The sequence below is a fragment of the Acromyrmex echinatior genome, chromosome 13 (assembly GCF_024713525.1).
Source record: "Acromyrmex echinatior isolate Ae372 chromosome 13, ASM2471352v2, whole genome shotgun sequence".
NCBI classification, from domain to species: Eukaryota; Metazoa; Arthropoda; class Insecta; order Hymenoptera; family Formicidae; genus Acromyrmex; species Acromyrmex echinatior.
The window spans coordinates 8653260-8680522 of NC_141864.1; the positions used below are offsets into that span (position 1 = coordinate 8653260).

At 36.2% G+C, this 27263-nt stretch overlaps 1 protein-coding gene and 1 long non-coding RNA gene across 9 annotated transcripts in view; one reads left to right on the forward strand and one right to left on the reverse strand.

Annotated features, from left to right (window-relative positions):
• ChAT (Choline acetyltransferase) overlaps nt 1–27263 on the reverse strand; it is a 95824-nt gene that overhangs the window by 8343 nt on the left and 60218 nt on the right. For 2 of the 8 annotated variants that reach the window (XM_087412387.1, XM_087412383.1), the window contains 9 exons: nt 10169–10341; nt 8490–8670; nt 8035–8209; nt 5698–5927; nt 4113–4324; nt 3857–3979; nt 3128–3332; nt 2517–2594; nt 913–1113 (listed from right to left, as the gene is read on the reverse strand). In XM_087412387.1, coding sequence (XP_087268513.1) covers nt 913–1113; nt 2517–2594; nt 3128–3332; nt 3857–3979; nt 4113–4324; nt 5698–5927; nt 8035–8209; nt 8490–8670; nt 10169–10341 — 1578 coding nt within the window. The remainder of the gene's footprint in view (nt 1–912; nt 1114–2516; nt 2595–3127; nt 3333–3856; nt 3980–4112; nt 4325–5697; nt 5928–8034; nt 8210–8489; nt 8671–10168; nt 10342–27263) is intronic. The other 6 variants (XM_087412385.1, XM_087412388.1, XM_087412386.1 and 3 more) reach the window with 5 other exon arrangements.
• LOC147907610 (uncharacterized) overlaps nt 10353–27263 on the forward strand; it is a 66011-nt gene continuing 49100 nt past the window's right edge. Inside the window, exon 1 of the long non-coding RNA XR_015547109.1 lies at nt 10353–20971. This is a non-coding gene — a long non-coding RNA (uncharacterized LOC147907610). The remainder of the gene's footprint in view (nt 20972–27263) is intronic.

The window sequence follows — 27263 nt, forward strand, 5'->3', positions numbered from 1 at the left end:
TATAAAATGTGCTTACGACATATCTGGGATCTTGACTTCTATTTCGTCATGATAGTCCACTTTAAATAACAATCTTTATGGCATGCATCAAATAGTAACCAATCAATAATCAAGAGGCGAAACATTCTCGTCGAAAATTTTTAGACTTCCGTGACTTGACATCATTTTTTGGAGAAGCCAATAATTCTCTTTGTGCCATTTCATTTCACAATTATCATAAATACACACGTTTTGCTATAACAGAGAACTTACGAAATATGCATTCGTGCATGGGCGTTCCAGTCAATGAGAGGCAAACATTTATATTCGTACAAAATTATTATTAAAATACTTATTCTGTCAGCAGAGCTGGCATCACCTCTTTTAATATCTCGTCTTCTATCTTGTCAAAGAATTTTATGAACTTCAATTATTTTAATATGACAGCATAAATTATTTTATACACTTATTGGTGGGACTGCAATGGATAGAAGATTCGATTTAAACTTTAATTACCGTCTCATATTAATAAGCATCGAAAAGGATTCGAATTGAGATCGAAACGAATATTGTATGTATAATTTGTATGTAATTATTAGCGAATATATACAAATAATTTACGCGTTAATAACCGCATCGGTTATACAGGCATTCTTTCTTTTACTTCAAAATACTTAAAACCAGTCTTCGAAAATCTTCAGCGAACTTTCTAATAAATAATGAATTATTCATTGGTCAATAAATATTTAACTTTTCGCCATAAAAATTATTTTCATAATTTAATCGTTTCTTCTTCCTAAAATTTAAAGGGAGGGGCAAGCGCTCCTCTACCCCCTCCCCTTTGCATACGCCCATGCATTCACGGCTATGCTAATTGAAAGGCAACGACGTCACGAATTTGGCTCCGGTGATGAATTGACCCTGATCACTGACCTGTGATGTCGAGAGGGCGAAGTGATTAACGATTGCGTAAGCCTCGTCCGTGAAGATCTCTGGGATCGGCTCACCGGCCTCCTTCGCCACGTAACGCAGCCCCATCAGGTGATTATCGATACCCTGACCATGTATATTGTCGTTCATCTCTTTCGTCTGCCTCTGCACCGCAAGGTCGAACAGCTCCTTGATCCTTTCCGCCTGAGGAAGCGAGCCGGAAGCAACGTTCAATTGAGTCCAACGCGATGGATCATTCGAATCTTTTTTCGATGAAGATTTTCCCGATACATATATCGAAGATCGACAGAGTTCGGAGGAATCACGAAGGAATTTTGGTACACTTCATTAATTTTGATCAGATGGTACTCGATCTGGATATCTTAATGAATTTTATGAATTCTTTCTATATCTAATTGTGCTAATTTGTACCGTAAATTCCTTTTCATGATATTCCGATTTTAATAAACAGTGAATTTCTTTTTTGCGATTACCATTTTGTGAAATAGACTTATTGCTTTTGAAACATGGAGGTGAGAAGCAACATCGAGCGTGTGAAGGTATTTGACATTTATTAAATCAGCTCTCGAGACGTCGTATATTAAATTAATAAGATTCGAAAAGTTGCAAATAAAAGAAACAAATAAAGAATGTTAAGCAGAAGATAAGTTGATAACTTCCATAAAATGAAGAAAATAAGCTTGGCGGGAATTAACTCGCAAATTTTAGAATTGTTATAATAATTTTGAAGGAATATACCTTTGTAGAAAATTCAACTCACTATGAACAGAAAATGACGAGGGAAGAAAAAAGGAGCAGCTGAAACAACATCTCCGCTAAAAGGGAAACAACCGAGTACGATAAATGAGAAACAATAGCTCGTTGCCACAGTATTTTCCGAACGAGGGCGAAACGTGTGTAAGGGAAACAAACGGAATATCCCCGCGGATATTCCGGGTGCCTCTCGAGGATCGTGCAAATACTCGATCGTGAAGGACGAATGAATCGTGCCGGCGGACCGGGACTAATTGATTGCCTTTTCCTCGGGGAGTTCCCTATTTTTTCTTTCGTCCGGCGGCTGCTTAATTTACGGATCTTACACGACAAACTGTTTTTATAACCACGGTTTTCATCTTTTACATTTTGAAACTATTATTTTGGAGCACTTGTGCATTTTAAGAAAATATAAATGTAAAGAGAGAACAGAAGTATTACTTAGATATAATATGAGAAGCATTATTCATATATAACGTAAATGAAAATCACATATAAATAACGTTGACACTTGTACATAGGATTTCTACACACCGATGACTTTGTGCACCTTACAGATAAAGATCAGCTGAAGCGTAGTGTATACATAAATATAAGTAACGTACACCAATAAATCGTAATTGCAAAAATCATATAAGTGTAACGTCAATATAAAATTGCAATAATATCACATAAACATACATAAATATCTATATAATTGGGCGGCGAAAATATATTTAAAAAAACCGATATGATCTAATCTAAATGAAAAGAAAAACATAATTTTTTTAATAATAATGTAAGACAAGAGACACGTGTCTGTAAACGGAAAGGAAACAGCGTAGATATTATACCGAAACCTTCTCGTAGGTAGGTGCATTTGGCAATGCAAATGGGCAATACGACCAACCACTCAGAAACTTGTCGTAACACTGCAAAAGATGCATCGTGATGTACATGAACGAAATTACTTCGAACACGCGATTGTATTTCTACTACGAAGTCGTTATTATTACGTAGCGAAAGTACTCGAGGTAAAATTTTTGAAAATAGCGTTTTTAACCGGCGATCCATCAAGTCGTGAAAATATTGCGAGTGCTCAATCATCCAACTGTCCATTATTTTCAACATTAAATTTTTTTGAGACTAGCTTAATAGAAGAATATCGCTAAGGTTTCGTTATCTTACGCAAACAAATTGTCCTAATTAAATTATCTATAAAATTACCATATAAATTATATAAAGAACTTACGCAAAATAATCCGTACAAAATAAAATTTATTTGTATTTACAAAACAACGGCAAGGAGCGCTTAAAGAATTAAGGCATTGAGGCGAGATTGGAGAAAAGTAAAGTAAGTAAAACGCATTCCGCTCGACCTTGTCGCAGTTCTGTCGAGTGTACTCGAGCTGTGTTTGTTACACGACACGAGAATCGCATAGGAAAAATGCCAAGTTTCAGTTACACTGTAAATGGTGAACTGAACTCTTTTGGGGCTCCCGTCCATGGCGTTGTTCGGCTGATTCATCTGGCCGTGAGGATCGCCCTGGCACATAGCCTTCGCCCACCCCAGCGCTTCCGGACTGGCGGCCCGGATGCAGTCCACGCGACCCAATGCGAACCTCCGGATGCCGGCGCTTTCGTAAGTGGCCACCAGCTTCCCGTGAAGTCTGCGAACACGACAAAATTATGAAATAACGATTTGAGAATTTATCAACAACTTTTGTCTGTCATGGGCTTCCTTTACTTTCATTAATAATCAACAAATGACAGTTTTTCATGTAACATTCTATTCTCCAATATAATTTTTGCTATCAAACTTCATCTAGCTGTATTTTGAACCGACTGATACGAAAAGAATGGTTTTGTGGAGGTGTCTAAAATTTATTTAAATACAAATCTGAAAATAATTTTGTCGGACCATTAAAATAATTATGTAAAACTTAAATAATTAATAATAATACTAAAAAAAGTTTTAATATTCTACAAACAGTTTAAATGTCTTACTATAATTATTCTGGTCAACAAAAAATTATTTTTAGATCTGTATCTAGCTAAATTTTTAGATACTTTAGCAAAACCGTCTCGTGGTTCACTAACTTTAGGTACATTTAAAGGGAATCTGGGAGAAGGTAATTTTTAAGATTTGAACATTAAAGAAGAGAAGTTCTTCTTCACTTCTAGTATATTTCACCTGAAATATGTAAGTTGGAGTGCTAATTGTATATACGAGTCCGGACTGACTCTGCAGGACTTTATGAACTCCTTCGAGTAATCCTCAAACCACAGAATACAGAGGTCCAAATCTTCGACCAGACTGAAGAACAAAAAGAAATATTATGAATGCAGATTTAATAATAGAATATTCAGAATTATGTTTTCTTTAACAATTTTCATAATTAACAATTAACAAGCTTTCCATACTATTTCTTTCTTTTTTCCAGACTTACGCGTCAAAGTTCATCATGGCTTCTCGGATGTCGTTCAGACTTTGCTCGGTGAGGCACCATTCTAGCTTTTCGGGTGCCGGCAAATGCGAGGGTACCAAATTCTCGTCCGGCGGCGACATGGAGTCCACCTTCTCCGTTATATCCTCGAATGCATTGAAGACGGCCGGTGCTTCGCCAGCGGAATGTTCATACGTCAATCCCCACATTCCGTCCTACGTTAAGTGTTATACATTTGCAAAATGAAATCTGAGTAAGTGCAAACAAAAAATTGAATAGAATTTTCCTTTTTTCGAGTACTTTATCGAGAAGTGACAGTTTGTTTTAAATATCAGAAACGATCGTGAATAAAAAAAAATAATGTATCACGGAAGACAATATTTGATCAAGAATTCGTGTAAAGAATACATGACAAAATTTAATAGAAATCTGCTCCGTTCCATTTCGAGAAAGTCTTTTTTGAAACGATGAATAAATTATATCATGTAATAAAACTATTGACATTAAACAAATAAATTATATTATAGCTGTATGCTCTATAATTAATAATTACAATTTAATCTCAAAAACATAAAAGAATAATATTAATAAAAATACTATCTGAAATATGCTGCAAGAAATATTATATACAGTAAATAATTAATGTTTGTAAGTCATTCATTATTTGCAATAATTGTTACAAAAGTAATTATATATGATCGTTTGCCTATTAACATGTTATTATTATTGCGCATTAATAATTCATGTGAATGGCTAAAAAAGAGAAAACGATCGATCAAACAATCTCGTTCATTAAAAGCAATATGATTAATAAATAGAAACTATAGAGATATCCCCATCGCGAAAGATTAATTAACCAATCAATCGTAAATGAAACACGACAGGGAGATAGAGATCGAATGCGCGAGACTTTTATCATCTATGAAAATATTCCGACAGGAAGTTAAGTTAGACAACACATTCCGTCGTGCGACGTATGAAAGCGCAACGTTAACGTAAAGTCGCGGGTTCACGAACGGTGATTTCGCCCGTGAACCCTGACATCAATCAAATCGAAGAGTCATCTTGGAAGCGGTGAAAGTGATAAGTTCAATTCGACCGAGCGTAGAAAACGTACCATCACGAATTGTTACCAGCCATAGGAGGGTATATAGTTTCTCAGGAAATACGCTAGAAGTATCATTTGATATCGCGTTGTGCGTTTTCTCAATCTATAAAGAACTCTATCAAGTGTCTCTCTAATTGCGCCAAGCACGCTTGGATTTCGATCAGATTGCGATAAAAAATCAATTCCACTTACTTCACTTCAGAACTGAATATCGGATGCTAAATTAAATTTCGAATCGATCTCAAATATTTACATATTCAATTCTCTTATATATCTTGAAAAGGCTTTTATTGGCTTTCACAATGATTCTCAAATAGATGAAGTCATCTCGTTTCATTTCGAGAGACGGGAGAAGTGATGATCAAATTAAGTATTATATAATACGTTCATTGTGCAATAAAAACGAAACGTGAGCGCATTTACGTATCGTAGTATCGACTGTTGACTGTGTAGTAATTAATGTATGTCCGTTAAACATACTTTGCCGAGGATAGCGTGGAAAGTTTTGTCGAACCAGCGATTCGCGCCCAAGTGCCGGGACCCTCCACCGTGGAGAGCATGATGGAGCACGTTCGCGTAATCTCGGTCGCCAATCCATCGGTCCTCCTTCTTCATGGGATTGTTAAATGTGGTAGGCAGCACGTCGTCGTCGATGCAAACGACGCAGAGACAGCGCTCCAACAACTCCAGATTGTGACGATTGCGCTCATCTAGAAGCCGTTTTGCAGTTCTCGTTAATTCGGACGACAGTCCAGCTTCGATATAACGATTTTTGTGAAGCGCAGCAAAAATGTGTCCCTCGAGTATTAGGGATTGGAAGCGTAGTAACGTTACTCTTACCGTTACTTTTTATAATGACAATTTAATAATGAAACTGCAATTTTTTATGACAGTAATAGTAATTAACTGAAAGCTAAGGTTGGGAAAAATTCATTTATTAAAAGTTACTTGTCACTATCATGCGTTGTTTACTAAAAAAAAAAACACTTATTGCTTATAACCGAGTCAAAGTTAAAGTAAACAAGTCGATACGTTACAAATAATAAGTTACTTTTTGCAATAAATGAGAGAGAGAGACGTACGATGGTGACAAGTTACTTTTCAGAAGTTATTGTAGAAAGTAACGATAAAAGTAACATTTCCATTCCTGGATCAACATGTTGAATTTATCGCTGCCTACATTATGGTCTTATATCTCTACTGCAATTAGTTTTATTGCTTGCGTTTTACGGTTTAAATTTTTTTATGTGCCATGATCAATAATAATAAATATTATTCGAATATAATATTACGAAATAATACGAAAATAAAAAATTAAGAGCGATAATGAAGAATTGCTGCAATAATAATGGGAATCGAATGAAAAATACTAGAAAATTTGCATTGCCTGCAATGGAAGGTTAAAAATGTTCACTATTTTTTTTCGCAGCGATTCGAAAACAGGTCGTTCCTTTTTATTTCGAAGTGTGAAGGAAGATAATCAAATTTATGTAATATAAGTTTCAAGTAGCTTCATTGTACAAGACTTACGCCGATAAATACGAAACTGGAACGCATTTATGAGACGAGGTCTATTAGAACGAGACGCCGGGAGCTTGCCATTTTAAAGTTACAATCTCTCTGTTGTCTTCGCGACGCTTTTAATTAATCAACATGAACGCGGGTCCCCGTTAACTCGTTAGTGTCGACCGTTCATTCGATTTGTAGGCGTAGGTTCTCGTTGAGCAAGGTCGGGTTAGGGAGTTAATAGGAATATTGCGAATATTGGCGAAGCGGTGAACGCGAGTGAATAATTATGGCGAGGGCACGTGGCGACGAGGGTCGTCCGAAGACGACGAGCTACTTTTTGGGTAACCAGATTATTACATCTCTCTCTCTCTCTCTCTCTCTCTTTTTCTCTATCTCTCTTAATAATAAAATAAACCGCACGAAAAGGACGGAAAGGATTTTGCTCAAGTATTTAAACATTTAAGTAGATACAGATATAAAAAAATTATTTTGTTCCATCATTAAAATAATTATGTAGAAAACTCAAGAACGATGAGCAATATGCCGCAAAAAGCCACGACATTCTAGCAATCAGCTTGAACGTCTTATATAATTATTTTTATAATTCAACAAAATTATTTTCTGTATTCAGTTAAAATTTAATGTACTTCAGTAAAATAATTTTTGTAAGCCATAATTGAAGAAGATAAATTTCATGAATAAATCATTAACTGACAACATGTAACATTACGAAGCATGAAATTTATTTCACACATGACACATGCCATATGTAAATTTGGAAACTAAATGAAATTATATATACAATTTTATATATATAATTATATCGTATCAATTATATATATAATAAGCGATATAATTATTTTGATAATTCTGAAAGAGTAGCTGTTGTAAGATTCTGCATCATACGAAGCTGAACTAATTGTGTGATTATTCGTTGTAAGAAACTGAACATTACACGCGTTATGGATCAATACAGTATTTTATCTCCTTTCTAGATCCTATAAAAACGATATTAACAATGCTGCTCGAAGAAGCTCGACATAATGACGACAAAAAGAGACCTTAGATTCTGCTTTAAAAGAATTATGAGCTTTCTCTAATTAAATCGCTTCGATGCTTATTGATCTACCTTTAATCATGAAAGTTTAAAAAATCGACAATTTTTTTTACAATCGCATTGCTCTTTTTCCGCAAAGAAAAATCCGCAGCGTGAGAGCCTCTGAATTAAGCGCTTAAAGTACGATGTTCCCTTCTTCCTAAATAGAATGCTTATACTCAGTGAACACCTTTAATCGTCGTCATACGTACTTTTTATCAGCTCCTCCCGCGCTTTTGCCCAGGCCGGGCGCTTTGTGGTCGTGAGAATTCCAACTGGCGGAGTTCTAGGATCGGCTTTGGTTTCCATGATCCTTAATAATTGCTGGACCAATTCGATTTCCGTGATTCGGCCTCGATCCGATGCCCTCACCGGCACGCTATAAAACTGCGGGAGAATAAACGAAAATCTCATGACATCATTTGTAAAATATCTCTTCTCTCGACACCGCATCGTTCAATAAGATATTTTTGATAGTTTAATAAATTAATTAAAGTTTCAGAAATAATAAGACAAAATTAATCTATCGCTACATATAATTTAATTGGTGAGTAAATCCTGAAATACGAATGAAATCCTTTGAAATATATTGTATTAAAAAGCGAAATGTAGAAGTGTACAGAAATTATTGTCATTTCCTATCAATGCGATATAATATCCATCTCACCTGATTATGATGCGCGACGATAATGTGGTCGCCGGAGGACGCTCTATCCAGGACAATTTGCTCGTCGTTGTTTACACCGGGTCGCCGATAAATCCGAAATATTTGGTAATGCTGCGCCATGCAGAGCGGTTGCATGGTCTTGCCATCTTTGGATTTCACACGTTCAATCTCCAATCCGGATCTATTCAAATCCAGAGTTTATTCTCTCTTTCGAATCGTATCCGCGGATTTTATTTGTCATGACCGAGTTAAAGGCTCAAACAGCCGTATGAATTAATATGCTTGAGTAATAGAAAGTATACAAGCTCATAAATATTTGCTGATTTTGACATTTTTTAAGTTAGTCGCAATATCGAGAAAATCTGCAAATTTCCACCTGATTCATGTTAATTTATGCCACGATATCAATTTAAAATATTAATTTATTCAATTAGTTTATTTATTCAAGATTCCATAGAAAATTTATTATAATAAAAGAAAAAATAAACTTGTGAGAAACAAAAAGGCAGGAGTAGAGTCGACTTTCTGTTGACTTCGTTCTCGCCTTTCAGACCTTTCCTTCTCGTTTTATTTCAAAGAAACGCGAGACAAGATGAGCTATATTTGCAGTTAAGAAAACTCAGGGGCGGGCCTCCCTTCGCGAATTTGCGTTAGTTTTTGAAAGAAAGGAGCACTCTCCTCTCCCGCGGCGCCGGCTTCTTCTCGTCCGGATGCAGGATTCCGAGGATCCTTTGAGCTCGCGGAAACGTCCGCTCATTGCCTCTCGCAGGTCCCTTTCCTCTTTATGCTTTCTATGGATCTATCTTACGGCCCGGATTTCCTCGCAGACGTACGTCCTCTCTAAATTGATTTCAGGGCGGCTTCTTTTTGTCCTCGATCAAGACGAGATCAGCACGTCGGCTCGTCGCGTCTCTCCCTCGATTATTAGCGAATTTGCGCTCTTCAATCTCAATGATTGCTCCAAAATGAAAGGCAAATTGTATACGATAAACGCATGGAAAGAACAATTTTGTTGAAGTATTTAAAAATTTAATCCAATGTAAATCTGAAAATATTTATATTAGACTATAAAAATTATTGATTGACGCGTAAATCCTGAAATACGAATAAAATCCTTTGAAATATATTAAAAAGCGAAATGTAGAAATATACAGATAATATCCATCTCTGAACAAAGCCGTGATCGGACTAAAGATTAAGGTTGAGATTAAATCGAAATTTAACCAATCGAAGCAAAATTCACTAAACTTGAGATTAGCTTTCTTTCTTCTATTTAATTAAGTTCCAATTCAATCTGTCTAGTCTGATTACAGTTTAACATCCAAACGTAATAAATAATGCTGTAAAAAGTATTTTTGATGTTTCAGCAACCAGTTTGAGCGTCCTACATAATTATTTAGATGGTCTAACTTTATTTTTAAATCTGTAAACATTTATTTTTAGATACTAACAAAACAGTTCTTTCCAATGCTCGCATAGAAATGATCGTAAAAATCGACGAATGAAACGAAACTTCTACATTCGAGTTTAATAAGATTGAAATGTGTCTTCTGGTGTATTTCAGCGACGGAAACCTAGTTTGCTTGCGAAACTTATGAAACTTTTGAACGCGATTCACATTTCGGATTATCATATAGAATGAATGGAAAATTGCAGAAAATTGCATAACGCTACCTCACCTGTCCAACAATTCCTGATAATTAAGCAGCTCGGTGAGAAATCGCGCGAGGAATACCGCGGCTTCCTGCTGGTTCGCAAATCTTTTCGGTTTCGCGGCCAAGCCGGGGTTGCTGTTAATTGGCAGGGCCAATGGGATGGACAGGTACATGTCATTTAGCCACCATTCTGTCGCCTGCAAACGGAATTAATCTAGCTTAGCTTATTAATTAAATAAATAGCTGATTTAATAGCCATATATTTTCGTATACAATTAGAGAGTCACAAATTGTTATAAATTATTAATTATTATTACAATTGAGTGCGATCGTTGTTAATTATCAATTATCCAGTCAAATGCAAAATCATTCAGCAATGATCGCGATTAAAAATTACGTAGGTTTATGCGATTCAATGATGGAGAACGACAGGCCGATGATCGTTACGTCACAATGTATGAGAAGCATTATCAGCGTGAGATTGCATAATAATAATTATGCTAATTACTCAAGATGACGTCGCGCAGCCTTGCGTGAAAGTATACCCGGAAGACTGCCGCAGGAAAAATAAAATATATTGACGAAAAGAGATTCTCGAGGGAAGTTACAACCAAGAACGCATCGGTAGTTGCGAGCGTGATTATTTTGCGAAGCAATGATTTGCGAGAAGACACTAATGTGTAGCCAGGGATGCTTCAAACTTCCCGGAAATAAATCATTCGCGATAAATTAGGTGTTATCGTGCGTTAGAGTCGATAAGCAGATAATGATAATAGCTGCTTTTTTTCTATTTACATCAAAACTTGGATAATTCTCATTTATGACGTCATAACGCAGTTCAATGCACGTTCGTTTTCATTTTGACATGTGAGATGCGACTGAGTTTTTTACTTACAATCCGCACAAACTCGAGACCGTGTGCTCTACTGAGTATTATTAACTCACATTAAAAGTGAGATTATAAACTTGTGTTGTTACGCGAACTTACATCAAAGTCACCAAAGTAAGCAAGTAGTATAAAATACATAACTTTACTCAGTATCACTTGTGTGAAAATGGAAAGTAACTAATACTATCCGGCATGTCTCGAAAGCAAGAAAGTCTCGTAGATGTGTATTGAAACGCACTCGCAGACGTTTCTTCCGTTGTAAATTATATTGTCGTACCCGGAGATTTAATTTTATTGTCAGTTTAACCATCACTTTCTTGTCTTTTTAATCACGCATAATTTTGTTGCGTAATTCAACGTCGCGACATCGTTTTTGACGCTCGACAATCGGGGATCAGCCCTGTACGTCATTAAATGCGGATTAAACAATCGAGTTTTGTCACCGACTTTCGCGTGATAAAATCACTGAAAGAGGGAATAGCAAAATTGCGTGAAACTTCAAATCCATAGTTTACAAATCCTTTTAAATTGCTTTTTAAATTAGTGTAATGTCTCATATATAGAGCAGTTTTTTTTTGCGTTAATTCATTTCTGCCAATACTATAATATATATAATTACAAATATAATAAATACGAGTATAAGTAGCTTTAATTTTGGTTTAACTTATTTTTATCTTTTTCTGTTGCAACAATTAAGAAAAGATAACAAAAAACCGTTAAATCGAAATTAAAGTTCATTCATAAGAAATAATAAAAATGGATTTAAGTGCAACAAAGATTTTCAGAATTAATTAATTTAGTGCGAATGCTGAAAAAATCTTCGAAATATTAAAATTTTATAAAATTACTTCAGATAACTTTTTACAACTTTTTTTATTTATTTTGGAATTCAACCATAGAAAACACTTTAATATTTTATTGGAGTTTTCAGAGTAATAAAAAAAAATTTTTTTTTTAATTTAATTATTACACCACATATTTAATAATTTACTAATAATGAACTACTTTAGAATATTAATTATGTCATTAATAATTAATCATTTAACGTGTATGCATATACAATTATAATAACTAAATTTTAAATTCGTCTACAATTCATGATGTTTAACATATCTTTTATATTTATTTTACAACCTGTTTGAAAGAGGCATCAACGTTACGGACTTTCTCGCAAATATAACGAGACAGTCAAGACGATACAATGAATATGTTTTGTCATGTCGAAGAAAATATTTTCCCTGGTCTCTCACAAGAAACTCGTAGTAAAACATATCTTCTGTCGTTATATCTTTATTCGTGAAAAAATGAGTGCTTTCTAAAAAGAGGCACAATATAACATAATGTAACACAGTGATCATTAAATTTCATCTTTGTTTAATGTTAACAAATAATAAGGATGTAATAACACACTATATTATACTGTTATCTTTGTAACACAGTTAGGTGTGTTTTTAATTCTCTCTCTCTCTCTCTCTCTCTCTCTCTCTCTCTCTCTCTCTCTCTCTCTCTCTCTCTCTCTCTCTTTCAAAATCTATTTGCAATACTAACGTTCCGCGGATACCTGAGTTAATGTTTTGCCATTATGATCGTATTTAATCCTTCCTGGTCACACTTCTTAAAAGTTTCGTAATCGTCGCACTGGAGTTAAAATGATCCCATAATTGCTATGTTCACTTTTCGATCTATGAAATAAAAAAAATTACTTGTTAAATACACTCTGTTGCGGGATTCTCTAAACGTTTTATCAACAATTGTTGCTATCATTAACTAGCGACAGCCAATGAAAGTCGCGCTTTCTTCCAAGATTGTCCTGCCATTGACTGTCGCTAGTTAACGATAGCGACAGTCATCGATAAGATATTTAGAAAATTCCGCATCTAGGATTTTCATTTTGACCTCAGGTGACCACGAAGGATTAACGTCACGATATACTGCAGACGATATCCTTTTACGATTATTTTAAATAATTACTTTATAATCTGCGATCTCGATTCAATTCGACCAACATTTCCATGTGGTTCACCCTTCAAAAATATTTCTTTTATCAAATCAATTGCTGACGTATTCAGTATCAGGTGCTTGCAACGAGAGACGATCCCCGATACCTTCGTCGAAAATGGAAAATCAGCTACAAATTGACGAAATAGTGAAGAATGGTGATTCGATAGCGACGGGATATGCCACTATGATCGAACTGGAGACTTTAATCTCATCTCGGTCGCAATTGTATCATCCCCCTGAGAATCGGGACCTCTTCTTTCTCTTCGCGCGATTCTAGGTCAGTGTGACACGCCGCGTGTCGAAGCTCGCGTGCATGCATGTTTCACGAGATCCGTCTCCACGTCAATACAACGTATCGCAGCTCCGCTTTCGAATCGCCTATAGATAGAACTTACGAGCTTGAGCTTGTCGCGTATTCGCAGAATAAAGGGCTATATTTGACCGAGGAATGACACCGTTTTGATATCACAACGGGGGATGTCGGTGGAGCACTTGTATTCTTTTTTTAGATCGCTAATATATAGTTTCGGCGACCCGACGAACAAAGGATCATGCACGGGCGAGACTTCATCGGTTTTTTTTTTCTCCGGATGCAGGTACTTCCGATTGAGTTTAAAATCGGGATTTTTCCTAAATACCGTAAATTTTATCACACATCCGATCGAATTTTCTGTCCACGCATGACGGAAATCGACGAGAGTTAAATGAATTAAATTGTAGAGGGATTTTGCGAGGATACGTTCATTAACTGAATAAAATAAAATTTCTTTAAAAAGGTCTCGTTCATTCCGTTGTCCATTTTATTTCTTAATCAACTCGTAACAATCGTTACACGCAATAATAAAATCTCCTTTTTGTTGAATTTTAATTTAAGAGAACTCGAAATGTAATATTGATTTAATTGAGATCTAATTTGAAGCCATGCTTTCTTATTTATGTTTCTTATTTATGTTATGATATTTTTTCTAAAAGATTTTACTTTATTTCACTTTCTGTAAAATATATTAGGTGCGCAACTAAGTTCTCGCTGTTATTTTCATTGGCATTTGCATCAAAATAACAGCGAGAACTTAGTTGCGCACCTAATACTTATATCTATTACATTAATTTGAGTACATTAATTTCAATACATTTTCTTGACTCCATTGCTTTAATCAAATTAACGAATAGTGGATAGTAACGAATATTGGATAGTGCAGTGGATAGTGGCGACCTACAAAAATGATTAAAAATAACTTCAATTATGTGTGTGGCTAATTTGACATAAATATAACTTATTTAACCGTGCGGTTCATTTTCTATGCGGTCTATTCCTGATCGCTATTATCGAACGCCTTTGGCTCGGATGAACGTCTCCGCTGCGAATCTGGATTACGCAAAGACAAACCGAGTTGCAGGTCGAGCGCAACGCGTTCGCAGCAGACGCAAATCGGTTCATCGCAACGAGGGGTCGAACCTCGGGAGCTCGTCGCACTCAGCACGTGGACAAGACTTATCCGACCGGCAACAGCCGATCGCTTTGACTGCCGACAGTGATGCTGGACGGTTCCTTCAGGCACGAACGAATATGTTTCGACAACCTGGATATGTTACGCCATGGATGCGGATGCGCACGTGCAATGTGCTGCGCAATACGTATGCATGCGACGAGCGAAACTGTCAGATTATATTTGTTATTGAGCATTAGATAGTGTGGGAATAGAATTCTGGTCTCAAGACTGAACGGTTTTCTGTCAACTTCTGCTTGGAGGCCGGTTTAACGAACATTCACCTCCCTTAAATCGCGCAATTGAAACACGCGTTTACTTGACTCGCGTGTAACGACAGCGCTGCTTAAGCGTGACTTTTATTCGCTAGAAGCCGCGTCTAGTGACGTCATAGCGAATTCGCTACTAAAAACTTCTTCTAGACGTGGGTTTGTTCTTATAGCGTATAGTCGCGACGAATATCGCTTTCGACGCTTGTCGCTGGTTTCTTGCTGCTCCTCCAGAGCGAATTTTTCCAAAACGCCTCGGCCACTCAGATCATAAGCATCAGAGAATAATCATGTCATCGAATGACATTCGAGCCATTGTTGTGTTTTGTGATCAATTATTCGCTTGATCACTAGCGGCCACTTAACGCTGCGACTTGAAAATTTTAATCGCTAACGAATAAAAACCAAGCGTGTACAAGAAGCTTTCATCAGCAAATTGGCGGACAAATTAAGAAGCTTGCTTCAAGCAGCAGAGTCGAGAGATTTCATTGGCGAATTAATGACGTCACTAGACTTCCCGATTAGAATTTGTGTCAGGTTAACTTTATATGTTATAAGGACCTAATTTGGTTGACGTAAGGTAATCCTAAATAAGATACACTTAATAATAAGATTCTCATCAGGTTTGAGTATGATTGACCTAAGATTATATGTTATAAGGATCTGGTTTGGTTGATCTAAGTTAACCTTGAATAAGGTATACCTAAGCAAATCCTCATCAGGTTTGAGTACGATTGACCTTTGTAAAGTTGTATGTTATAAGGACCTGGTTTGGTTGACCTAAAATAATCCTGAATATACCTAAGAAGATTTTGTTAGGTTTGAATATGGTTGACCTCGTTTCTAGTACGCAGCCACGCTATGAGATGGACGAGTTGCTCGTAAAAAGAAAACATCCACAAGTTCTATGAGAAGGCATATGCAAGTCGATTTGCAATAATCTCCTAGAGATTATAAAGTTCCTTCAAAGTATGCCTCCTGGACCTCTGAAATGTTCTTTGCTTTTTTAAGAATGTGATGCTAAATTAATAGCATTTGAACAATTCTCGATTTAGAAATTTATCCAGTGATTTTAGCAGGTCCTAGGTTGACCTTATTTCATTATCAGGTTCTAATGAGGTTCTGATAAGGACTTTATCAAGTCCTCATCAGGTTCCGATGAACTTACCTTATCAGGACTTGATAAAGTCCTGATAAAGTGAAATAAGATCAATCTGATTAGGACCTGCTAAATTCCTTGGATAAATTTCTAGTCGGGTTCTAGCGAATAAAAGTCGCCCCGTGTAAATCACGCTTTAACTATTGTAATTATTCCGACGTGACGCCGCAACCGCGTGTTTCAAAAAGATACTCATTGGCGTTATTAACATCTTGCGTTATCCGGGCCCACGTTTGTGCACGGACGTCATGCACGCACGCATAATTGGTGCTCCCGCAAGGATACGCATGGGGTACTTTAAGTATCCTATTGACGTGATGAAGTCTACGAGCCATTCGACGATAGCGATCGTTCACACGTCTCGGAGATCTGTGAAAGTAGAGTCGGCAGCATCCGTCCCAATCGCAATCCCTCGCAATCACGCGAACAATTACCAGATGCTTAAGTAATTGCAGTTGTTACCTTGTGAGCACACTAATGCTCACGTTTTCTAATTAAAGATCCCGTGTATTAAAATGATATGTCCTGCATAATGGAGCACGTGAATTTAACACATTGCGTTTAATAGAATATTCATGACGTTACTTCTTCGAAAAAAGTTATACTTTCATTAGTAATATCGCGAGTAAAGGACTTCGTACACTTCATCGTTGGAAAATTTGTGTTAAATTTAACACTTTTCACGTGTTCCAAGCGATTCATTCTAATTTATGTGTTAACAAGATGAGTATGTTGAAACAATTATTATTTAAAAAAATAGACACAAGAAAGGACCATTAAAAAACTATTAGTTTATCTCTTTTAAACTAGATACTTTAAAGTTTGCTTTTTGTTTTGCTAAGACAACCCGAAAGAAGTCTGGAAAGTTACAGGAAGGGTCTAAAATAATACGAAAAAAAATTAATAATTTTGTATAGAAAAAAAACACAACTTTTGTAAAATACACAATTTTGAGTCTATTGAAATTTCTGATCAGCATCATAAAAGTGATCGCATAAAAAAAATTTATGACAGGAACCGATTTCTTCACAAGAAGCGCGAGATCTTTTTATGGGTTTTAAATGCGGATAAACGTGAACGGTTAGATGAGCAAAAAGGAAGATAGCTCTCTAAAGGAGAATTTTATTCTTCGATTAATCTCACGATTCCTGCATATGTCGGTGGAGAAAGAAACTTCCAGGATCAGTCAGTGACACACGCGATCTCGACTTGGATGCTGCCGCGAGATGGATGTTTGCGAAACCGGCGTTCGATGTTCCGCGATGTGCGCCGTTCTCCGCGGATTAACGAGGTACTGGTGCACGTGATCGGTGCATTAGAACATCAGAGTAGGAATATGGATTACCCGTCGAATCATCGTCCGTCGATCGTCGCATCTCCTTGTGCATCTCCGAGCCGAGGTGTTTCGTTATAACGTTGCTCCGCGACGAGAGCCTCGAATGAGAAACGAATGACCTTACGTTTCAGTCATAATTTTAATAAGAGTTGCGACGAAAGGAATCGATGTGACACGATTTATAAAGACGAGACGATTTCTCATAAATAGATAGAACGCTCAAGTATAAGTATAATGAGAAATGTTGCAAAAGGTTTTGACATTCATAACAATCAGTTTGAGTCCTATATAATTTTGATAGTCTAACAAAATTATTTTCAAATCTGTATCTAGCTGAATTTTTAGATACTTTAATAGAAATTTTTTTTTCATATGACGCTAATCTTTACTCTTCTAAACTTTAGTAATTAATACGGTTGGTTAGTATTATTATGATAACGCTTACTAAATATTGCACCAATACTCTAAATAAAATTAATTCGGTAATTTATCAAGATTTTCTCAATGTACGACGTCCTATTCTTTTTTTTTAGAAAAAGTGTTCTTGGATGTTGAGGTTTCTTCTCCTTCAAATCAGCTTATAGTCATATCAGTTGATAGTTTGAGCGTAATTTCGACACGAGTAACGAAATGCTGCGAGGTCTAAAAATTCCGCAGCTACAAGCGGAAGGAAAATTAACCGTAAGTTGTACATGTACGACGAAACGGGCATTTATCATCGTGATGATCTCTCGCGCGATGCGCATCTCGTGAAATAAAATCCTCGGGATTGCGCAGAACTCCTACACGTCGGATACACCGCGTTTCTGCCGCGTAATAGCGCGATATGCGAGAGCTTAACGAGCGCGAGCAGAATTATGAGAGGAGATCTATGTTCGTCATTCCCGATGAGGAAACAGCTGGCGCAATAACGTCTCAATACGTCATTCGATGGGTGATATTTGCTTTGCTCCCCCGTTGTTTATCGCACCTACGCGCGAAAATTGCACGAGACACTGACCGGAAGACTTCCTCACAGCGGGATTCTCGCCTAATTTTATGCAGCAAAGATTCCTTTGAGAAAGTTTTCATCGCGGAAGTGTGCCTTTTACGGTGAGAAAGCAAAAGGGTTCTTGCGAGCTAACGGCGAGCCATATCTTAAACGCTTTAATCGTCCGTGGCGTCGGAAACTCGAAGAGAAGACGCGATTTATTTTTTAATTACGGTTAATTATTCTTTTTCTTTTTCCCCTCATTACGCTTAATCATTCTCCTTCATTTTCCTTCAACGTACAAAAAGAAACATATAACGGAAAATGATGAAAAGCTCTATTAATTCTTGATTATGATTAAGGTCGGTATTTCATAGTCGGTTCTTATTTTAAGACTGTCTTAAGTAATGTTTTAAGTCACTAATGCAGCCTTCTGATTGGTTCGTGACATCTTAAGACTGTATTTAAGACTGTCTTAAGATCCGACTATGAATACATAAAAGCAAACATTAAGAAATTTCATAAAATAAATCTTAACCATCTTTTTTACTTCACTTATTTTCAGTATACATACGGCCTGTTCAAGAGTGAGATTTACTCTTTTGAAATGAGATTCATTCCAAAGGAGTGAAATCTCAATCCCTTTTTTGGAATGTAATACCAGAGTAGATGGAATTTCATTCTGAAAAAGGGATTTCACTCCTTTGGAGGGAATTTCATTCCAAAAGAGTAAATCTCATTTTAAAAAGAGTGAAAATCTGCCACTCTTGAACAAGGCAAGCTGCATTTTCACTTTTTTTTCAAGACAGGCTAAATTTTCAGTCTCTTCGAATGAGATTTCATTCCACGAGATTTAAAGAGTATATAAATAAGGCGGGGAGCACAGATTTTTGCATAACGCATGAGGCATAAAAATCAACCAATTAAAATCTTTTGTTCCATGGAAAGGGAGGAAATGGAAGACGTTGATTGGTTCATTTCCTTATGCATTACGCGTTATGCAAGGCTCTGTGCTTCCACCCTTGTCGCGTGAATAAACAGCATTAACATTATTAATCGCCGTCGATGGACTGCGGAGGGTGCACGGAGTATAATCGAATAATTCGTCGAGAATTCAGTTTCATCCCGGAGACAAGGGTAGTTGGGGAAGGAAGACGATTTGTCTCGCAAGAATGACGGATGATGGTGACGGGGCTAATTTAGCGGTCGTTCCGGTTACCGCAAACTTTCGTCCTTTGCCGTAGTCGTTACGCGATTCTCAAGGGTTATCCTCCGCCCTTTGCACGATCGTCTCTTATATCAACCTGATCCCATCTACCTCATCGAGAGACACGATCATGTCACACGCCGTGAGCAAAACTTAAGCTCATTCGCTAGTGTCTGTGTACATCCTCGTGCAATCATGTCGCGGCGCAATAATGGTATAATGATGTGTAATAACGCTATCAGGTAATGGAGCCCTGTAATGATTATGGCTATGATCTGTTCTTTTGTTGCGCTATCACGTAATCGAAAGGTGTTCTCGGTATCTTGCGGAGGCACGTGAGATTATAGGAATTAAACTGTTCGCTATTACGAAATACAAATCGGGAATTACGGAAAGTTTATGATTAACGCCATGGATCATCGGAGAATCGTTAAAGCGTGATCCACGCGATGCGTGTCCCGATCCATAATGATAATTAATATTATTTGGAAAAAATAAAGTTTTGTCTTTAATGTGTAATCTCTTTGCTTCCTATTTCTTGCTTCTTAAATAAAATTTTTAAAAACAAAATTATTAAAGGTGGTTCGATAACATGAAATATAAATAATAGAAAGGCCACGTATACAAGTTGTTTTTCACAAATTAATTACAGGATAATTTTTTTCCGAATTTTGCACTGCGACAACTAATTTTGTTATTTTAATATTTAACATTCACTTTCTTTTGATTACTGATAATAGTCACGACTTGACCAAAACGTTTACATGTAATTAATTTTAAATATATGACTTGTAAGAAAAACAATTGTATGTGGCTCTCTATTATCTATGTTTCTTGCTTTTTACTTCTTTGCCTTTTTTCCCCTTTACATTCGCTGTAACATTCTCTGAGCGTTTTTCATTTAGTGACACAAGTCGATACAAACGTCATTCTATTTATCTTTGCATTCCGTGAGTAACAAAGACAGAACGACTGATGTCACCAAATAGAAAGCACCCTTCAGAATCTCTAGCACCACGTGACCGCCGGAGACATCAACCTCGCTCGGTTGAAGTTCGGAATTCGGAGAGGGTGTCGAGTTACGGAGATTTCAACAGGAGCCAAAACACAGGGCGAGCTGAGCGAGAGTCGGCACTGCCATCGAGCTCGAATTCTCTCATCGGTACCTCGTCCTTTCCCCGCGTCATTCTCTCTCTCTCGCTTTTTCCTTTTCTCCCCTGCGCTCTTCTCTCGCTTCCTCTCGTCTTCCTCCTACGCCGTGTCGGCGCAAACGCGACGTTATCGACCACCCGTCGAGGCACGGCCGCGTGCGTGTCGCTTCCGTGCTCGCGACGCTCGCGTGCAGGCGCCGCGACGCGCTGCGTCGCGCCGCAGCCGACGTCGCACGCAGCACGCGTTGTTTAAAATTAAAATCCGCAATCGCGCTCCGATCTATTTCGACCACTACGCGCTCTTGAAATACTTTCGACGTTGTGTAACGCCTGGTGTATATAAATTATAGTACATACGGTGGGTAACGCGACATGCACGATGTAATATTAATGAGTAAAACACACGCATCCGAATGTGAATTTTTTAATCGCTTCTAATTACTTCAATTATCGATCGTTCTTAAAATGATCGATACTCCATTCTAATCGTCGATGATATTGATGTAAATATTTATGTCTCACACAGTGTTTACATAGCTTCTGTTTAAATCACGCTTAAATTTTTTAATTTTTTGATATAATCCGAGAAAGATTTTCAATCTGGATACAGATTGAAAAATAATTTTGTTGGGCCATCAAAATAATTATGTTGAAAATTGGAAAAACAATGTTTCAAAAAATTTTAACATTCTAGCAGCCAGTTTAAGTTTCCAACAAAATTATTTTCAGCAATATTTTAGATCTTTCAACAAAATAATTCCTCTGTAATTAAATAAGAAAAATTTTATATCCGATCAAAGTAGATCTTACTACTTAAATATATTTGTATGAATTTATATACATGTCTGATACTGCACCCTGAGCGTCGAAATCTTTTTCAGTCTTGAAACGCAATCGTGAGCAGAACCAGAGTAGGGATGTTATTTATTAAATTGCAATTTAATAATTTTTGATTGACCAAAAAGGTATCTTTACAAGATAATTCTCTCTGTGTATATTCGTTTAAAGAAACAACGAAGAAAAATTGATCTCATCTGATTTATCCGTACAGTTTTTCGATCGTTCTAGCACTTCTAGCGCCGTTCTATACACGTTATAAGCCTCGCGAAAATTTGGCGGACTCCTGTTCATCAGCAGCTCCCCGAGCGCGAAACCGCTCGTATTTCAGACAACTCGCACGACGAGTGTACACGGTATATCGAGTTTCCCCCGTTTAACGCGATACTTCATTAGCTACGGTGAAAACGTGCGACCATCGGTGTCGGGTCATCAGGGGAACTCTTATGCGTTCTCAAATCGATGGATACCTTCCTCGCTTTATCCCTTCAGTAATACATGGTCGCGTACGCAGATAGGGAAGCTCTCTGCAGTACGTGAGATGAAATTTAAAAAAAAAAAAACAAAGATGAAACACCCCTTTACTGACACGATCGACCCGGAGCGTAAAGGTGCACGTTGCAGCGTCCTGCTGAAATATGACACGTTAGTGAGATGCCTGTTATATGTATAACTGTATACAGTTGCGAAACAGTTGCGAACTAATTGACTGGATAGTGCGCTATTATATCAATTTCTTCAAATTGTTGTCCGGTTCCACGCAATTAGTCTCGAACACAATAAGCGTAGTAAGCTTCAAACCGTATATAGGAAATCAAGAAGTCAGAGTCGATTATTCTCCTCACATTCGACTACTCACATTGTCCAATATCTTATGGTATAAAGCTTACTAGATTTAGGCTCGGGTTTTTCATTATCCACTTGTGATTTAGACTTAACTCCACTTAACTTGATGATATTGTAAATTGTGTTTTCCTAGTTATGATTAATCACCAAACTAATGACTTTGTACTTAGTAACTTTAAAAGTCATTCACTAAATCATCAGTTTAGTGATTAAAATTAAATTGAAAAATACAATTTTTATTACTATTATTAAGTTAAATTTAACCATAAGTTAAGTAATAAGTGAACAACCAAGCCTTATTTTTGTTTCGGAGCTTATCACTGATGGTTTCACAATTAATTAATTATCCAAATATAAATATAAACTGTAAATGCCGTAATACGTGTGTAAAATTATAATTTTTGAAAATCTGGACAGCAGTTTGAAGAAATCATCGATAATAGAGCACTGTTCAAATAAAACCTAGATGACTGCAGATATATATATTTTTATTATTTCATTTAAACTCGATGCAAATATTGACATGAAATTTTAGACTTCCGTTTTTATTCGAGCATGTATAATCACGCGAGTATAACGTATTAGAACGAAATAATTTTACAAATCGATTCCGTTCTATGCAGAATTGCATTTTTATAACACTTTTAACGCCAATCTCGAGACTATATCTGCGTATATTTGGAGTGCGATCAATGTCAGAACGAAAGGAGAATCGGTCGGCTACGTTTGGCGTTAAATATATCATGAGTGCACGTAACCCGTAATATCTCTTCATAAAGCTTTCAGAATTCCCCGAAACTGATATATGCAACGACGTAGCATGCTTAGAAAATGAACAGCCGGCTCGAAGAGAGAGGTCGTAAAAGAGTTACACGTTTCGAGAAAAGCATTTCTCGCTGGAAAAAAGATTGTGCGTGCAACGAGGCCAGCGTAGAATTACAACTATTGCGGATGCAATTTCGTCTCGTCGTCTCGGAATTTGTTTTGCCGTACATGCAATTTTCACTTACAACCGTATACTTCGACGTGCTCGACGTGCTAACATCGCACGGGTTGCGTATCACCGTAATTACGAAATGCAATTGGAAACTGAACGATCCGCAGTGCATTCGGTGCACATCGCCAATCCATTTTACGCGAAGCGCCACAATTCGCATAGAGTAAAACATCGATTGTGTAAAACAGTATAAAGTAAGATCATCATTTCAACGCATGTCACTCTAGGTGCTATTACGAAGTAATTTGCTGCAATATAAAAAAATTGAGTTGGATACGAATCTGAAAATAATTTTGTTAGATTATTAAAATAATTATATAGGACGGTCAAAATGAATATTAGAAATTTTTGATATTCTATAGCAATCAGCTTGAACGTCCTATATAATTATTTAAATAATTCAACAAAATTATTTTTAAATTTGCATGTAGTTAAATCTTTAGTTTTTAAAACTGAACAATTTTGTTGAACCATCAAAATAATTATGTGGAAAATTCGAGCTATTACGGTTGAGTTTTCTATATAATTATTTTACAATTATTTTCAGATTTTATATTTTATCTAAATTTTTAGATATTTTAACAAAATTGTTCTTTTGATGTAACATTACAATTCGAATAATATTAATGATCACATGGAAGTAAATGACGCTCGCAACCGCACAAAGAAATCTGAGGGCGATTTTACGATAGTTAATTACGCGTTGCATCCACTCGGCTCGAACGCGGTATTAATTCCAAATCGCTTGGTTAGACATCGGCTCTAATTCTACGACGTCGAACCACAATAATACGCGACCACAATTACGACGAAATTCGTTTGATTTTCCATTAAATAAATTCCGTGCTGTAATTCTGATACTGTTATAACGAAACAGCTTGTGAAAACAACGTCGGAATTTTATTCAATTTTTCTAGTATATTCTAACAACAAGCACAGAGGTGCACTTTAATCAACTTCTTTCTGCCCTATTAAAACACAAAATTAATTGCAAAATTAATTACACCATTTTACTCAGCTTAATTAACTTGACATATTTTCGTTAGCGTTATGCAATTAATTGTCGAGTACAATACCGCGTACGGAACTGACTTGCGAAAGATTTGCGATGCGTTCACAGATCGCCGGAAACAATTTGTGAAAATTTCAGATTGCATCGTAATGAAAACATATGAAACGAATTAATATAGTAGATGATCCTGAAATATTTCAGTGATGCTAAAATACGGAACGTTTTGCAAAACTGAGAGAAAAAAATAATCGCAATTATCATAATTTAATTATAATAATATTATAATAATTTATTATAATAATTATAATAATTTATAGTCATTTTTTGGGACAACTATATATTTATAACTATATAATTACTATGCAAATGTCCATTGTACTATTAATAATTATCACACACTGCTTGAAAATCTTTAGTTTGTTTTTAACATATTTTTTAGTTATTATTACCACATAAATATAATTAAATTTAATATAATTATAAGAAAATAATTATATTTACTATAATTATATTGCGATTGTATTTATTGAATAAAAATGTTTATTTTATTTACTATTTGTATCTTGATATTTTACTATATTAATATTTAAAATTATCATAATTTATATAATTTTCTCATGTTTGAACGAATTATAAATATTATATTGGTTATTACTACTATATAATATTATAGTAGTAATGACCATAAAAATGAAGTAACTAGCTATAATTATTTTACAGACACAAATACTTTTCTTTCAATGTGTACTTCACTCTTCGTAATAAATATCATATCGTGCATGCGTCTTGTCTAATAGACTAACGTACCGAGTAATGAGCCCAGAACTCTCATTTTCTTATTAGCTCTTTGCTGCACTCAGACGGATATACGTAGCGCATGCATAATTTGTTCCGACATGCGAACGCACATCGCGAATTATCGTGGGCGCGAAAGTGCTAATTATATGGGAATCGCATTTTGTCACGATGGAAATACCGGCGATTACGGTTAACTTCCGATTCTTTGTCCGCCATGAGATAATCGAATAGGGAACTGCTGAGTAATTGTCTATCATTTATATCGGAAACGTAATCTCATTTTCTTCTCCATTTTAATAGAAAGGTACTTTACAACTTTCATTATCGTAAAGATCCTCTTTATCAAACTGCTTACATAACTTTCGGTGATTGTTCACTTTAAAAGATTCAGAGGAAAAATAATTAAACGCAATGCTGGGGCTTATAAAAGTAATTAATAATTTTCGAGTAAAATTATTTTCTCATTAATTAAGTCAATTGTTTCACTTTCTGATACTTTGCGAAAAAATAATTATCAGTGGTAATTGCAGATTTAAGACAAAATTTCGCCTAAATTTCACGTAAATAATTTTTTTTACAAGTTGAATAATCTTTCCTGAAATATGTGAATAAATTTTTGACTCCATTTTTTATTACATTCGTTCCGAATTGTTAGAATATTGGCAAAAATTCCTTTCCCCAGCTTGTAGCTCGTAGCGATTTATCATGGAAGATTCATGGACATCCTGCGCTCGCAAATGGAAGCCACGATCGATCCCGGCGGTGTAGGAATAGGAAGCCGGATTGCCGGAGACCTCGACGAGGAGACTTCGATGGATTCCGCGTGCACGTGGGATCCGTTGATCCGCGAGGAAAACGGGATCAAGAAGTTCTTCGCGACCGCGAGGATTAACTAAGCGTATGTTCTCAATCTCGGAGTGAGTTTCCGGCCTTGGAAAATCTCGAATTAATTTCCCTGTCCCTTCTTTCGTCGTGCTTTCTTTGTGAGGAAGAAAAAAAGTGCGCGTAGAAGGAAACCCCTGTGAGTAGTTGAGCTTTTAGTTAGACACTCTGCGGATTCAGGGAGACTTTCCTGTAAGCTCAGTAAGATCTGTAAGTTTCGTCGTAGCCTGAACTCGCGGGTCTTCCTTTGATAGCTTTCTTATTGGACATACTATGATTTTCATGATTAATATTCTTTCACAACGAAAATCATCCCCAGTAAATCAACTAAGAGTAACATAATGTTTAATGTCTTACTCAACTGTTATAACAATGTGTGTTACGTTTATATTAAAAAAGGATAAAGAACGAGCAATACAAGAGGTAGTATCACCAAATCGTATAATTATCTTTATCATTAAATCAATTGGTTTCGTTTTATTTGCACTCTCTTTCAATATATACGTTGAGTAAAAAATTTGTATCATAGCTTCTAGTTTATAATTTAAAATAACTGATAAAAACCGAGTATAGGTCGAAATGTATTCTTTTGATTTGTAAAGTTAATTTAGATAAAGATAATTATACAATTTTGTGACACCTTGTATCGTCCTTTTTCAAATTTTGCTTTGCAAATTAGAAGCCTGTATATTACATTTACATTTATATTGTTGAGTGAGAAATTATAATATCGGTGTAAAGTTATCGTTAGTTAATATTCAGCGGGATTCATATTACGCTAAATATTCACAGACACTGAAAAGATACAATATTGATTTAGAGAATATTTGGAAATTCAAACTTTTCAGGCTGTCTTCTCATATTTTCTTTTCATTATGCAGTTTGCTTCGTGAAAAGACGTATCAATTTTGCTATCGCATAGGCGATGCCACGATGGAATGTCAGACGAAAGTCGGAACTGTACGCTGCGCAGATATTATTCTGAGAGAACATGATATAAGAATCATACGTCAGCGTCAGCATAAATGAAGAACGAAACGGAATCTCTCCAACGTTAGATACGGTCGATTCGATTTCATCTTCCGTTGGCTCGAAAGTAACAAGACGGGCAGAGAGAGATACTCGTTCAACGTGTTTCGTAAAAACACGTCTGAAATGTTCACAATGTGCTGTACATCCCCCTGTTGTCTCACTTGATACCGCGATCGAGACTTGACCGTGATGTTATGGCTCGGTTTTGATCCGAAATCACGGCATTGCACGCAGGAGACAAATCAG